The 16,348-nt window shown below is 45.4% G+C and overlaps 1 protein-coding gene across 1 annotated transcript in view; it reads right to left on the reverse strand.

The window, feature by feature from the left end:
- Positions 1–6,642: 6,642 nt before the first annotated feature.
- Atp8a2 (ATPase phospholipid transporting 8A2) overlaps positions 6,643–16,348 on the reverse strand; it is a 604,547-nt gene continuing 594,841 nt past the window's right edge. The window contains exon 36 of the mRNA XM_008824989.2: positions 6,643–10,189. Coding sequence (XP_008823211.1) covers positions 10,092–10,189 — 98 coding nt within the window. The 3' untranslated portion in view covers positions 6,643–10,091. The remainder of the gene's footprint in view (positions 10,190–16,348) is intronic.

Here is a 16,348-nt window from a genome sequence, read left to right on the forward strand (position 1 = left end):
CCTAGGGCTACAGGGAGATCCTGTCTCAAAACAACAAAAAGAAAAAAGAAAAAAAAAGAAAATTTATAACTAAAGTGTTTTGGAACAGAAAGATTCCTCATGCAGTATTTAAATCAGGCCTCACTAGGCAACCAGTTACCGAGCTGTATTAGACTCTCATTGAACTCAGCAACCTTTTCAAAACGTGCCTAGGAGGGAAACTCCTGACAGCCAGCATCTGAGCCCTGGTCTATGCCACCATCAGAGGAGAATGAGTTGCAGTGCTGCACCTCCTAAGCACAGTTCACCTTGTAGGGTGCTGCACACAGAGCTGCCTGATGTACCTTAGCAACCTCGACAGAGTAGAAGGTGGACAGGGATGGTCCTGGAACTTGGGTTCTTCTACCACAGTATGATAGAAGGGTGGACAAAAGCACTGAGGTGTGGGCTGACACTTTGCCTTAATTCAAGGTTCATGGTCACCCATCAGTGATAATGTCCTAGTGGAACATGTCATGCTCTGAGTCTTTTCTACCAGTTTCATCAGCCCAGATGAAACCTTCCCTGTTCCCTAGGGGTCTCCCTGAATCCCCACAGTCACCCTCACACCTCAGTGCCTTTGTCCACCCTTCTACCATACTGTGGTAGAATAACTGTGGCCACACAGTCTTTGAAACTCCTTCTGTGGACTAGTGCTGTCACCCCTTCCCCTTGGGCTGGGATCTGCTCTGAGGCTGTGTACCAACAGCATTTGGGGCAATCTCTCTGCTCAGGCCTTAGGGCCCTGCAGCATCTTCCTGACCCTTGGAGCACTCACTCTTGGAGCTCAAGGTGTCTAGTTCCTTGAGGCCACTGTAGAGGAGAGGCTCGGAGAAGACTAGAGAGATGGAGATGCTCAGAAAACCAGTGTGCAGCCTGCAGACCTGGCAACTTACCTAATATTTTTCTTAGTTCTGAATGTTGGAAGTCCAGGGCTATGGTTGGGTTCTGTTGAGGGCGCTGTTCTGGGTTTGTAGCCTCTGGCTGAGGCTGCTCCTTGGGAGCAAAGGCCTTGGCACTTCAGCAGATTATGATTCTCAGGCAGACCCTGGGCTGTCTACTCAGCTGGGACTGTAAGGAACACAAAGCAGTCCCCTTAGCACACACACAGTTGCCGGGAAGAGGGCCTTCTTGCCCCCAGAAAATAAAAATGGGTGAAAATTTTCCAACCTCCCATGTCGCTGTCAGAACTACTTTGTTAAATTCCCAAGGTTACAAAATGAATTCAGGCAAGAAGGGAATTGAACCCAGGGCCTCCTGCTTCTAAGCATGCACTCTACTACCGAGCTACAACCTCAGATTTTTAAAAAATGAAGTTTTAAATTTCATGTTTATGCATGTTTTTGTCAATTTCCTATCCCCCTACAGAACACTTGGCTATGCATACACGTCTGTATTTGGCACACAAGTAAAAGCAACCTATGTGTCTCGACATTTCTCCTCACACACAAGGGCACTTCTCTGTGGGGGCATCCCTTGGTTCTCTGCCCTGTGTTGGGACTTTTCACCAAAGAGTGGTATTGCATTAAGACATTTTCCAGCTAAAGTATTAAATTTATTTGCTCAGAGGCACTTTCTGTTACAAACGAGTAAGAGCTTCCTTCAACCCCACCACCCATACCATCATCCAATCTTAAATGTTTAAAAGCTTCTTCTGCAGCTGTCTTTGTAATTTGCAGGCGGCTCTTCTCAAGGAGCCTGGAATTGGAGAGTGAGCTGAGCAGCAGTGCTTAGGGCTAAAGAGTCCGTTCTTTGGGGCTCAGCAACCAGCCACTTTTAACACTCATGGCCTTTTAGGAAGCAACAATCATAATTTAGTCAGCAGATGAAGATGAGTGTGTGTGTATGTCTTGTTTGTGGTGCTGGAGATACAACCCAGAGCTTCACCCTTGCTAAGCCAGTGTTCTACCACTGAGCCACATTCCAGCTCAGGCACAGAGGTTTTTAAACTCATGAATCAATGCATGAAGAAACACTGTGTGCAAAGTTGGGGTGGGGGATCAGAGAGTTTCTCTGAGATTAATTTAGAATATTTCAAGTCAAGTCACTTTTTTTTTGCCCAGAGAAGTTACGAGGAATCTCAGCAGCATTCAGCTATAGGAACTCTTGGAACAGACCACTTATATCCAAGGCTCAGGGCTAGACAGTGCTTGAGCCCAGCCTGGGCACCTTCTTTTTAAATAACCATGACTCTGGAATCAAGTCCTGGGCACTGTTGCAGCTGAAGATGGAGCTTTGAAGCCAGCATTCAAGAATTTCAAATCATTTTACTCACCTATGTGGCATACTGTTAATGAGTTAATGCTTACGATACTCTGCAGCTTGCTGAGTAGGTTTGATGCTGTGGCAGCTTTATCAGAAGGGTTTTGGCCTCCTACGGTAATACTGACTGTGATGGTTAGGATAATTGTCAATTTGACTTGACCTAGAATCACCTGGTTAGAGTCTTGATAACATACATTAGGTTAGCCTGTGGGCATCTGTGGGACATTGTTTTAATTAAGTTAATCAGTGTGGGAAGACCCATCCCACTCTGCGTGGGACCATTCTCTAGGTCCTGAAATGTGTGAGAGGAGAAATCAAGCTGAGCACCAGCGAGCACGCATGTGTTCATTTCTTTCTGCTCTGACTTGTGGCTATGATGTGACTAGGTGTTTGAAGTTCATCTTGACTTCCTCAAAATGATGCACTGTGACCTGGAATTATAAGCTGAAAAAAACTCCTTTCAATCCTCGGTTACTGTCTGTGAAGGTATTTTATCACAACAAAAATAAAATGAGTATACCAAATGTACATTCTTTATCAGAAATGTCTGGAACCAGAGGGTTTCAGAAGGTAATTTTATATTATTTCTAATAATTTTGTAAATGAAATAAAGTTCTATAGTATGGAATTTTCCACTTGTGGCATCATATCAGGTTCAAAAAGGTTTGGCTCTGGAGGCTCGGGATGGGGATGTAGTTGAGTGGTAGAATGCTTGCCTAGCATGTGGGAGGCACTGTATTTGACTCCCTGCACTAAAAGAAAGAAGACAAAAGGAAATGAAGGGAAGGAAAGGAAAGGAAGAACAGGGAGAAGTTTTGGATTTCAGAGTCTTTCCGATTTTCAAAATAGAGATGAGGACATGTGCCAGGCTGGGGATGCAGCTCAGTGGCAGAGCACTTGTCTAGACCACCCAAGGCCCTGGGTTCAACTCCTACACTGGGGAAAAGGAAGGATAAAACAGCACTGTCATGATTTCATGCTCCATGACAGAATTTGAACAGCTCCCTCTCAGTCTGCAGGGATGCTGAGATGAACCAGGAGGGAAGATTTTCTAGACACAATTCCCTCCTTTGAGAGACCACATCCAAACCTGGCGTGGCCTCCTGAACTCTTTTCTTGTGAGGCGGCCTGGCCAAAATTAAAATTAAAATTAAATTGAGCTAAAATTAAAATGTAATTCAGAGTCTCCCACCCTCTTGCCAGTCCGCAGGGCTGCCTGCCTAGGAACACTCAGGCTATGTGGAGTCTGTACCTGCTGACCAAACCCTGTGGGACAATCTCAAGTTCCTTGATAGTAACTTAGTGCAAAAGGAAATCCCAAAATAAAACATGGTCCAATCTTTTACTTTAACAAAAGATTTATTTGAAACAGGTTTTTGCAGACATACACCAGTTAACAGGATTGATCAAAGCCATGAATCAGTAAATTCTCCAAACACCTCTAAACAAATGTACAGAAGATGCCCTTGACTTGGATTCCCTCCAGGAGAGCTCGGCCTCATGCCATCACACTGCTGTAATTTAACAACCAGAAGACAGTAACAGCATGGGAAAATGGTTACACTTCCAGGGGGAGGGAACAAAAACCTCCACATGCCATGGAAGTACTCATTGATCAGCTGAGAGCCAATTAAACACTGACCCTCTGCCTAGCTAGATTCAAACCTCCCCTTAGCAAACAGGATTTGTACAATCTCAGCAGATGTGGCTAGAGATAGGGGACCACGTGGCTTTGCTCACACAAAACACCACAGAGATACTGTACTCACTGGTAGTTCAAGACAGGCAGGCCAAAGGGTCCCTTCCTTCCTGTGGCTGGTCCCTGTAGGTAGCCCCCTGCTGTAACCCCTACAGTGCTCTGGGGAGGGAGAGCTAGACAGAGGAACTCTGGCACTGGTCTGTACTTGGCCATCACTGGCAACGTGGGAGAGGGAGCAGGAGGCTCGCACATTACATACACTTTATTACTGAAACACCAAACAAGTCTTTACCAGCACAGGGATCTTGTTTTTAATTGACATATGATAATTGTACATAGTTATGGGATATGTACTGGGATCTTGCCGGAAGGAGAGAAACTCCATGACCAGGCAGGTTTCCTCTGTTTTTTTTTTTTTTAATTAGTGTGTGTTGATTGCCCTGTAAGCACATACCAAGCTACCTCTAGGAACACAACTGAATCCAGTCCAACCCCATGGCAAGTGGGCCACAGCTGCTCTTTAGTTTTTAATCCCTTCCCTTCCACATAGAAAATCAGAAAATCTTATTTGCACAAAGCTTTTATTTGTCTTATTTTAGACAGGATCTTGCTTGTGGCCAAGGTTGGTCTCCAACTCTTGATTCTCCTGCCTCAGCCTCCTGAGTGCTGGGACCACAGGCCTGCCCCACCATGCAGGGCTCACAAGGCCTTCCTGACCCTAGCTTTCCTGGCCTGGATTGTTTGGATAGTGCTATTATTTCAACTTTCTTCTTCCTAGTTCTGCCACAAATCACAGCCACCTGGCATTTTGTTCCTGCTTTCTCAAACAAACGGGTCTCCTTCCTTTCTTTGGCCAGGTCAAAAGAAATGGCTGTGGGCTAATCTTGTGAGCATGTTTTTCTTGGTCTGATGCCTGGGAGAGGGAGCCGAGTGGATATCACAGAGGCAGAGAGAGCAGGAGCCTGTCATCTGAAAAGGAGCTGGCCAAAGTAGAAAAAGAATCATGCCTTTGTCTCCTCTCCCTGGGGAGGGCTGAGGTGTTCCTGGGCTTGTGCTGGGGGATGGGGTGAGCTCTCCCCTTCCAGGGTTTGCAGCTTCCATTCTTGCTGCCTCCCCACCTCTTCTTACCACACAAGAAACTGCTCATACTGGGTGAACCAAGAGCACAGTCGAAGGCTAGGCATTCAGTGAGGCTCATGGAAAGGAAAGGGGTGGAAATAGGTGCTGCCAGAAAATGCTGGGGTGCTGAGGAAAAAAATGGATGAATGAACACACTGTGTTATGCATCCCTGGTCTATCTCAGAAATACTTAATGGTGTCATTATCGGCGTATAATGCCCATAATGTATATAACTGCTCTCAAACTAACATAAGTTAATCTCCCCCTAGGCTGTGCTGACACAGCCAACCAGAATCACCAGCAAAGTCAACTGATGCAAACTTTCTTGTTTTGAGGGGCTTTTTTGAAGGGTATTTATTTATTTATTTATTATTTTTTGGGGGTCTTTTTGAGACAGGGTCTCCCTGTAGCCTCAGCTGTCCTGGAACTCACTATGTAGACCAGGCTGGCCTTGAACTCACAGAGATCTGCCTGCCTCTGCCTCCTGAGTGCTGGGATTAAAGGCGTGCACACATGCCTGGCCGAGGGGCTTTTATTTTAACTTTCCCATTGTTGCAACATTTGCTAATTTAAGCGTCTGCATGCAGAAAGTATGCTGGGGATGCCTCTTGTTTTGTTCGTTTGCTTTCTGAGACAGAGTCTCCCTGAGTAGATCAGGCTGGCCTAGAACTCACTACGTAGATCCTCTTGCCTCAACCTCTCCAGGGCTGGGATCACTGGTATGCACCATCCCACCACATGGCATGCCATCTTTTGACTTCACCCGATAAGCTCATTTCTTTTCTGAGTTATTATTTCAGGCTGTTTAGCCAGTCCCCTTATTCAGAATTTTGACAGACCCCAGGAGATGAAGGCTGTTTCAAATGCTAAAGTTAAACCACTCCTTGAATTACTTTGGGACAATGACCTAGGCAGTAATTCAAACTCTGGTTGAACTGTGCTATCCTTTGATGAGTTCCAAACAAAAGGTGACCTTACCCAATAGCAACGCAAACATTCAACTTATGGCCTAAGACAAAATCCCTAGGGACAGTAATATCTGCTAGAAAACTTTCTTCCTTATTGTTTAAAAAGAAAGATCATTATGATAATACATGGAGATTATCCATAATTAAAACATTTTTTGACCTTAAAGTAGATATATCCATATTCATTTTCAGACTCTCATTACCTAGTTCCACTTAAAAAAAAAATCAAAACCACCAACAACAAAAAACTTAGTAGTTGGAGATGTAGCTCAGAGGTAGAGCTCTATCCTAGCACTCACAAAGCCCTAAGTTCCATACCCAGCACCATAAAAACAAAACAGGGCCTGGTGTGGTGGCACACGCCTTTAATCCCAGCACTCAGGAGGCAGAGGCAGGCGGATCTCTGTGAGTTCAAGGCCAGCCTGGTCTACATAGTGAGTTCCAGGACAGCTGGGGCTACAGGGAGACCCTGTCTCAAAAAGACAAAAAAAAACAAAAACAAAAACAAAAACAAAACCCAAAAAACAAAAACAAAACAAACAAGCAACAGCAACACAACACATTTTGGGAGGCAGAGACAGGAGGACCAGAGGATCATGAGTTCAAGGTCGGTCCTGGCTACAAAGCTATTTCAATGCCAGCCCAGACTACATGAGACTTTGTCTCAAAAATAAAAAAATCATGCACTGCTTCAGTGAACTGTGCACACCTAGAGGCTTGTCAAAGAGAAGAAAATGTCAGCTTTGCTCAGCAGAAGCCCAGATTCACTTTTTAGCACATTTTTTGGGAAATATTAAAGAAACATTGTTCCTTTCTCCAAAGCAAGGCTTTGTATGGAATACCAGCCCAAACAAGTCCTCATGTTTTTGTTTTTTGTGTTTACATGTGTGTTGTGGGATGGGAAAAAACAACAGTAGTCTAAAAATCTGGACCATTCTGCACTGAGACAGAGTAGATATATCAACTCCATTTTCCAAAGTATTCCATAGCCAACCCCCAAGCAGGAGGCGATGCTATTCGAGGCTGCCTGGCAGAGGTGGGCAGGCTGCTGGGCAGAGGTGGGCAGCTTCTACTTCAGTGTGTGCCCTCTACACTGCAGCCATCCTGGTGGGTGTGTGCAGCACAGCAGAACCCAGAACTAAGCTGGGAGGATACTGGCTGTGCTGTACGCAGACTCACTAAAACAGGAGAGAAAACAGAGCCTTCTGTGAGCAGTCCTAGCCCACAGGGAGGCCTGAGTGGTTTCTGGCAGCTTAGGCCCATGCACAGGCAGGCTTGGAAGTGCTGACCGAATTTAACTTGCCAGCCTGAGGGTCATATACTGTGTGACAGGAGTGACATGTCCCATGTGACATTTCCACTGAACTGTCAGCCATTGTGTGCAAGCTAGTGCAGTCCACCGAACTCCCTGGGGAGGGGTTGTGTGTGTGACATTCTGACCTTGGTTTAACGATAGGACAAATGACACAGCCCGAGTTGGTCCTGGCTAAGTAGTGTGCATCACACAGCATGACAGCTGCTAAGTCTAGAAACCCAAGTTAGTCATTTGGCTAGGAGAAAGCTTAATCACATGAGAGAAAAAAATAGAAAGTCATCCCTTCCAGAAATGTTTTCTACTGTGTGCATATCTCATTATTGCAAAGCCTGTTTAGTCTACTTCTCAACATAAGAAAATATGCTTCAGAAATGAAAAGTGTGCTGTAATGTAAAACAAAACAAAAAAACAGAACAACAAAACCTCCACACAAATACTTTCATTGACTAATCTGATTTGAAAGGCTTCAAGTTCAAGAGAGGGCTAAACATTTGATGAAGCTGAATTTTGATTCAACTTTCCAAATGAGCTCAGTTCCCAAATGAAAAGGAGCAGTGGAGCTGCCTGGGGCACATTCAATCCCAAGTCTCCTTTCTTCGGTTTGACTTCCCCCTCTTCTGGATGTGCAATACAGACATCTACCGTGATCAGGGCACACTTCCTGTTGTTTTTCCAGCATGGTAGTCTGGCAGGATCCATCTGACTGGGCCCACTAGTTTTATTTGCCTCAGGGAGCAAAGAATGGTCACTTCCAAATTCCCTGTTAACTGCAACATGCTGCCTCCCCCTTAAACCATCTCAGAATCCTGCTCACTTTCTAAGAAAAAATCGGTTCTCAGTCAGTGCAAACCACATTCTAAGTGTTTTCAATGCCCATTCATCTCAGATGTTCCAAAAATAAAGGGTTAGAAAGCAAAGAGCACCATCGTTTTATTTCTTGAATGCAGTGCCTTAGACTGCTCAGTCATCTTGACTTTTTATTTTCTAAGTTAGCACAGCATCCCAGTTGGAATGGTGCAATTTTAACCAGTAGTAGGTGCCCAGTCATCCAAAACCTGGTTTTGGAACAGAAGAAAGTAGCCACCAGGGCTGCATTTCATGAAGGTCCCAAGTTCTGTTCCAGTTCAGAATGGGGGCCTACAGGTGCAAAGCCAAGAACTGCCCACTTTCCTTCCTTGTTTTAGAACTCAGGGCACTCTTCAGAAAGGCTCCTTGGGTACCCAAAGGAAACCATGTCAATATTTTTAAAAGTTTTTATCTTGAAATGTTTGGAATCGTTTTCATTAAAAACATGTGGTACTGGATGTGGCGGCTCATGCTATAATCCCAGTACTGAGGAGGCTGAGACAAGAGGATTGTTGAGAGTTTGAGGCTAGCTTGGGCTACTTAGTGAATTCAAGGCTAGAGTGGGATACAGTATATGACTGTCTGTGGGGTAAGGTCTCACTTCTGCTACTGTGACAATTTTGATGATTGTGACAACTGTCAAGAGTGTGACTTGAGATTTGGTGGAAATGTCCTCTGTGTCTGCTTCTGGTGTGTCATGCATCCTTTGTCACCTTCCAGAGACATCTGGCGTTCACCCTGACCACTCTCTGACCTGTGTTTTCCCTCTGGGATCACCCTGATTCCAGAGCTGCAGAGTGAATGACACCTCTGTCCTACCACTGAACAGATATTATAAACTCCATTATAATCCTAACACTGAAAGTCTAAAATGTGAAGTGCCCAAGCAGGTCCTGACTGAGCGGCTGTCAAAGGCCCAGCTGGAAAGTGGTATGAAGAGTTTGGACAGGGCAAGGCGTCCCCGTGCCACTCTGACGGGTGGGATTCCATCAGAAAGAGGAAGCAAAGCATCCAGGTCAGGTCTGGACCAGCCACTTTTCTGCAGTTATTATAAAGACAAAGGGTGGTGAAGGGAAGGATTTCTGGCACCCAGATCTGAATCTGCAGGGAGCAAGGATGCGTGGAGCCTGGATTGGTGGTCACTGGCCATGACGCACCACATCCTGGGGCCAGCCACACAGGTCTGAGGACAAGGGCGTAGGACATCGAAGGTGGGGCTGCAGACTGGCACCTAGAACAGGTGCAGAAGGCGGTATGGGATTCTGTCTTGCTGGGGGTTTGGCCGAAAGGCCCATAGACACATTCTCAGGTTTATCCCCCAGCCATAGGTTTTTCTGATTTCACTGCGATCAAGACGTTTACACCAACTTCATATGAACAAAACAGGGATCAAAGCAACTGAGCTATCTGCCTAAAGTGAGGCTTGCATGCTGCTGCCTCAACCAAACAGAAAGGAAGCGCCATGCTCCCATTCCACAGGAGGGGTCTCTCAGCACACAAAGCCCCCTTCCTTTCTCCCAGAACCACCAGTATGGATGTTTAAGCATTGGTGAAACATGGTTTTTAATTTCACACCTCACAGAGCACAGCTGAACGCTTCATAACAACTAAACAGAAGTTGGGCCAAGCGCTGCAGACAAGCTGGGAGGGTGGCTTCTCCTGTGGCCTACACCCCAGGATTGCCGGGGTCGGGGGGAGGGGAACGACAGACAGCTGCTAACAAACTGGTTGGCTAAGGCCACAGAAATGTGTTTTCTGGTGTTTGGGCTGCTGGCACCTGTCTCTTCTGACAAAAATGTGTTAACACTAGATGCAACAAATCGAATCTCGTCCCTTGGATCCATCAGGAAAAGTCGCCTCTTATTTTCTCTTTGGCTTCTTTTGGGTGGTGTCGTAAGCACGAACAATTTCCTCCTGAGTGACAGCTCCATGCTCTTCTTGAGAAAAGGCGAACCCATCTAAAGAGAGACGTGGGAGGAAGTGTTAGTGGGAGAATTTGGAGCACTCTTGCTAAGGATGAACTGCTTTCAAGAAGACTCCACTTAAGCTGGGTGTGGTAGCAGAGCCCTTTAGTCCCAATACTTGGGAGGCAGAGGCAGGTGGATCTCTGAGAGACCAAGGCCAGCGTGGTCAACACAGTGAGTTCCAGGTCAGCTGGGGCTACAGGAAGACCGACTCTGAAAAAAAAGGAATGAAGAACACACTGAACTGCATGGGCACAAGTCTTTCTTAGGTCTGGTGAGGGAGACCTGATATTAAGACACCTGTAACAGGGGCTGGAGAGATGGCTCAGCAGTTAAGAGCACTGGCTGCTCTTGCAGAGAACCTGGGTTCTGTTCCCAGCACCCACATGCTAACAACTGTCCATAACTCCAGTTCTAGAGGATTCAACACCTTCTTTTGGCCTCCACAGGTACTGTATGCACATGGTACACTTACATGCAGGCAATACACTCTTACACATGCAATAAATAAACAAATGTAAGTAAAAAACACATAAATAAATTTTAAAACAACACCTGTAACTCAAAGGGGACCTTGGACAAGTGGAATTGTGGTGGCTGAAACTGGGGAGGGAATGGCTCCTAGAGGCAGGAGTTGTTATCTGCAGCTATAACAAAATACCATGGAATGGGTGAATTAGAAACAATAGGATGTTTACTTGGCTACCAGTTCTAGGAGGCTGGGAGTCCAAGACCAAGAGGAAGCATCTGGTGAGGACCACCTTACTTCACCATTAAGATGAGGGAACGGTAACCCACTTGTCCCTTGATGACAACATTAATCCATTCACTAGAGCAGAGCCTGTATGACCTCATCATCCCTTAGAGCTTCCCTCACATCTATGACCAAGGCAATTACATTCCAACATGCATTCTAGAGAGGACATTCAAACTACAGTAGGTGGTTTTCCTTTTTCCTGGGGGTTCAGTGTGGGACACATAAACATGGGCCATGGTCTATGCCCTCACTTCCCACCACCAATCAAGAGGAGATGCTTGCATCTGCCTGAAGCTGCCGGTTGGCTCACTAATTCATGAGGCCATCAACATGTCAGGAAACAACCCTTAACAGTGAAAGCTGGCAAAGCACACATGACGCTTGGAGTACTCCTGTTTATAAACTGGACTGATTCTTACAGCCAATAAGTAATCAAAGTGTGCCTCTTTGTGTGTAAATAAGCAGAAAGAGCACATGAAATGTAATAAGGATTTGGTGACTGTATCTCAAAAGGATTTAGTGACTGGATCCATGACCACAGTATGACTGAGTTTTACTATCAATTCACAGGATTAAAATAAAACAAGTAATTGCCAGTGCTTTTTAAATACTATGTGGAGAAGACACTCTTCTACATACTGTTTACAAAGAGTTCAGAGAATCCTTCCAGACACATGACACTATTCTTCTCACTTTTCAGATGGGAAAACCAAGGCTCAGAAATTTTTGTGGCTTGCTCAAGGTCTCACACTGAGTGAGCTGCAGAGTTGGGAAGCAAAGCTATGCAGTGTGACTCAGTCTCCACTGGCAACTCCAGATGTGGCACAGGGACAGAAAAGTCCCTCAGCTTGGTTAGAAATCCTGGACAAAAGACAGTCATGATGTCATGAAGGCACCCTGCACAGTTTATCAGTGGAGCTGTGTGGTCATTGGCATACTCTTCATTTTTTATTTCTACTTTTTAAACATTTTATTTAATTATTTATTTATTTATTTATTTATTTATTTATTTATTTATTGTTTTACCAAATGACCAAAAATTTTTATTTGACTAAATTCAGATTCATGCATAAGTATGATGGTCTCTCTTATTTATCAGACTTTGGCAATTAAAAAAACAACAAAAACCAAGCAGCCTTTTATAGAACAGTGAGAGTGTCAAGGATGAGAGTAGCCTATAGCATCACTGTAGGATAAATACATACATGTACATATATGTATTTCTAAAAGGCCTCTCCTCCTTTGGCCATATCAACTCAGTTCAGATCATAAATACAGATAAGTTTTCAAAATCACTTATTTACTTATTTTAATATTTTATGTGTATGAGTGCATTGCCTGCATGTGTGTAAGTGCACCCATGTCATGCAATGCCCTTGGAGTTCAGAAGAAGGCATCAGATCACCTGGAACTAGAGTTAAAGATGTATGGTAGCTGCCACGTGGGTGCTGGGAATTGAACCCAGGTCCTCTGCAAGAGCAATCAGTGCTCTAAACTGCTGAGCCATCTCTCCAGCCATAGTCTTCATTTTTAAACTTTTCTTTTTGGAAGTGCTGGGGATGGAACCCAGGGCCTCTCTGCCTGCTAGGTAAGTGCTTTGAGTCTCATCACCAGCTCCTATCATTCTCTTTTAAAGAAAAAAAAAAATCAGAAACTGCCCAGGTGTCAGATCCTGGGTTGTTAGTTAATTCCCTCAGATGTTTGACATAGGAAAGTCACCAAGGTGTGAAGACACAGAGTCACAAGCAGGAGGGGCTGGCAGCGTGGAGGGAAGGCTTCAGGAGAAGACTCCATGCTACTGTCCCTTTGTGTGCCCCAAACCAAGAATCCCTATGCCTGGTTGGCTTCTTGCTCTTCAGGAGGGCTACCAACTACCAACCAGAAAACCCAAAGGCTTGAGTGGGCCCCAAAGGCTCCTGTGCAGAGTTGGCCTGGGGCCCTTGTGAGGACACAGGGTCTGAGCAGGAGGGAGATCTCAGACTAAGCGGTCACAGGAGAGAGCACAGAAGGAGAAACAGAGGAAGGATGAACACTGCAGTGAGGTCAGAATGATCAAGGCAGGGTGAACAGAGGGCTTACTCTCCTCCCTTTCCAACACAATACTTCCCACAAACCAGGAAGTCTCATCACATGACAACCATGGAGTAGCAGCTTCCAGAAGCAGCATAAGCACGCCCATCAGCCAGGCAACAGTCAGATGGGGGTCCATTGAGATCACTCAGTGGGTAAAGGTGCTTGCTGTGCAAACTCGTGACTGAGTTTGATCCCTGGAATCTGCATAAAAGTAGAAGGAAAAAACCAAACCAGCTCCACAAAGTTGTGCTTTGACCTCCATGCATGCCTGGCACTACCCATCCTCCAACTCCACAAAAAAGGGTGGGTTCTTGAATGGGGGGCATGGAGGGGGAAGGGAAGTGGTTAGAAGCCACCCTGGAGAGAAAGCTCTGGGTCCACAGCTGGAGAATGGGGCTTCCCAGTGGTGCTGTCCCCGCAGGTGGCTTTGCTCCACATTCCCTGCCTCTCTGCCCTGAGGAGCAAAAGCTGCCTCTTGCCCCTGTGCCCCAGAGATTTTGGATTTGGGCCAAGCTGTTTACTGGAGCTCTCCAGGGATGGGAGGGACTACTTCCTTCTTGCCTCCTTCTGTCCAGGTCTTACCCTGACCACACACAGGGTACTCTTTGTGAGATGTTCTTACTGCAGTCCAAGAGGACAGTCTTTCCTTAGAATGGTTCAAAGCAAAATCTAGCAAATAACGACATGTCCTCTGGTAGCAAGGCAGGCTGCCTACCACAGTCAATTGGATCTTCATTCTCTAGTCTTCTAACAAGGAAGGTTTTGTGGATCCTTGAGGGCTGTCAGTCCCAGCAGCTGGCTCCCACTGTGTCTGTGGCTGCTGTACCCCACTAGAGGAGACCCTTCATTGTGAAGGAAGTCATTGTGATTATGGACAGGCCTCCCAGAGGAATTCTAGAAACACTTGAGGCAAGAAGAGGTCACTGGGTTCCTTCTAAGAAAAAGGCTTTCTTGGCTGGCTGGGCGTCCATCTTGGATGGAAGTCAGATGGCTAGAGTACCGAGAGCATAAGAAGGGGACTTCTTGTTTTGCTTGGCCATGACTTGGTTTTGCAACCTTGGATTCTGTAAACTTTTTGGGTTTTAGTTTGCTTTTCTGTGAGATAAATGGCCTGGGCCAGGGCCTATCTCGCTAATACTCCAACCCTTCATGAGGGCTCTGGGATGCTTTGATGGCCAACCACATCCAGACTGCAGCCTTGTCCTGGACTGTTCCATGCTAGTGTACACACTGAGGGGGGAAGTCCTCTACATACAATCCAGAGAGAAAGGAGTTTGTTTTCAACAGTCCAATCCCCCCGCCTCACCGCAAAAATGGTTAATCATTTCTTTAGGCCTATCTTTGTGTGTGTGTGTGTGTGTGTGTGTGTGTAGTTAGGGATGACAGATGCTCCTTAAGCATTAAAACTAAATATTATTAGGGTTAGAGATGCCGAAGCTGAAAACATAAATAAACAAAGAATAAACACAATTTAGGGGTATCCTTTTGGGTGCTTAACTTTGGGACAGTCTTTATCTGATGACTACAAGGGGCCCTGTGGTCTGGGAGGGGGGTGCTTTAGAGTTACTGGGTGAGGGTTTCTAGGCTTCCCTCCAGAGAGGCAGGCAGACATGGTCTTCTTACCTACTCCTCGGTAAGCAGAACACGGGCAAATGCCCCTGGTGAGGCAGGAGGGTGGCAAGATCAAATCTAAACAAGGCAGTGTGTTGATAATCTGTCTCAAAATGAAAAGTTAGGAATATGAAAATGAAAAAGAAGGTTGGGAATATAGGTCAGTGGCAGAGTACTTGCCTAGCATGAGGCCCTGGGTTCATGCTCCAGTACAAAAAACAGAAAGGAAGGAAGGAGGACACCTTGATAGATGTACCCTAGGAATGGATGGGGGGGCCCACAAATCAGATAAAATACTCTCTTTTAGAAATCAGGCCTGGTTAGAACTGGCACAGAAGGCTCAGTTGATGACAGGCTCCAGGGTCACTCAGCTGACTCTACCTGCCAGCCAGCCAGCACCAAGAAGTAGGATTCCTCTCCAGGCTATGCTGGGGAACATTTAGCTGCCATTTACATCACCATAGGGAGCTCAAGGGAAGCCCCAGCTGTCTGCATTTCCCACCACTATTGGCTGTTGCTGTTGATCTTCAGGAAGCCCCAAAGTGGCAGAGCTGCAATGGGGAGCTGGACACCTAGAGGAAACACTCCCTGACCCAGCTTATGAACCTCCCTGGCTGCTTCCTAAGGCACCTGCTTCTAGATCCTCAGCCAGAATCTAGGAAGGGCTCAGCAAGGAGAAAGGAGATGGGCAGGGGGTAGTAAATTTCTTAGTTGTTTTCTCTTATCCTGTTAGAACATTTAGTGAAGTCAAGTTAAGTCAAATTATTTTTTCCATGATTTTAGAATAAAATTCTTTTTACACTGTATTTCTTTGAATATGAGATTTGATAGTACTTTAGTAAAAATAGCAGTTTCCTGTCTACAAGACTCTTCACAGTCATGGAAATGGTAAAAAACAGGGGGATAAGGAAATCCAACTGTATAGGAAATGTTGGTATGTTATTAATATTGCTCATTGGTGGGTCATAGGAACTGCCTTGGTCTGTTTGTTGTTACTATAATGAAATATTCAAGGCTGAGAACCTTATAAAAAAAAGGAGTTTAATTTCATCTCACAGATCTGGAGGTTAAAGGTTGAGAAGCCAGTGATGGGTATCTTGCTGCCAGGGTCCCAAGGTGGCACAAGGCATCACATGCAACAGATGGGAATGTGTATGTTTCCCTGGTCTCTCCCTCCTCTTATACAGCCACAAGGATCCAGTTATGGGGGCTCTACCCTAGTGACTTAACCTTATCCCAATCACCTCTAAAGGTCCTGACTTGACTGTTTTCAGCCCCTTATACAAACCATTCTGCAATGAGAATCTTCTTTCAGGTGCTGGGAGAGACTGAGGTCTGTGACAGTAGGACAAAGGTTGGGGGAAGTTACACAGACTTCTGACATCCCAGTTCTGACTACTTGGGAGTCTGGTCATTAAGGGTTGTATAAATGTGGTATTACTTTATAGACTGTTTTATTTCTTGTATTTGTTCAATAGATTTTGTTTTTTGCCTTTAAAAAGTTGACTTAAAAATATGCAGTTTTTGTTAAGACAGTTATGACTGTCCTTAAGTCTTCACTTGGTTTTTTTTTAAACTTTTTAAAAAATTTATTATTTCTATTTTATGTGTATGTGTATATTGCCTGCATGTAGGTAAGTGCACCTGTGTCTTGCAATGCCTGTGGAGGTCAGAAGAAGTTGTCGGATCCCCTGGGACTGGAGTTATGGACA

Source organism: Nannospalax galili, unplaced genomic scaffold, assembly GCF_000622305.1.
Source record: "Nannospalax galili isolate Female #2095 unplaced genomic scaffold, S.galili_v1.0 scaffold488, whole genome shotgun sequence".
Taxonomy (NCBI): domain Eukaryota; kingdom Metazoa; phylum Chordata; class Mammalia; order Rodentia; family Spalacidae; genus Nannospalax; species Nannospalax galili.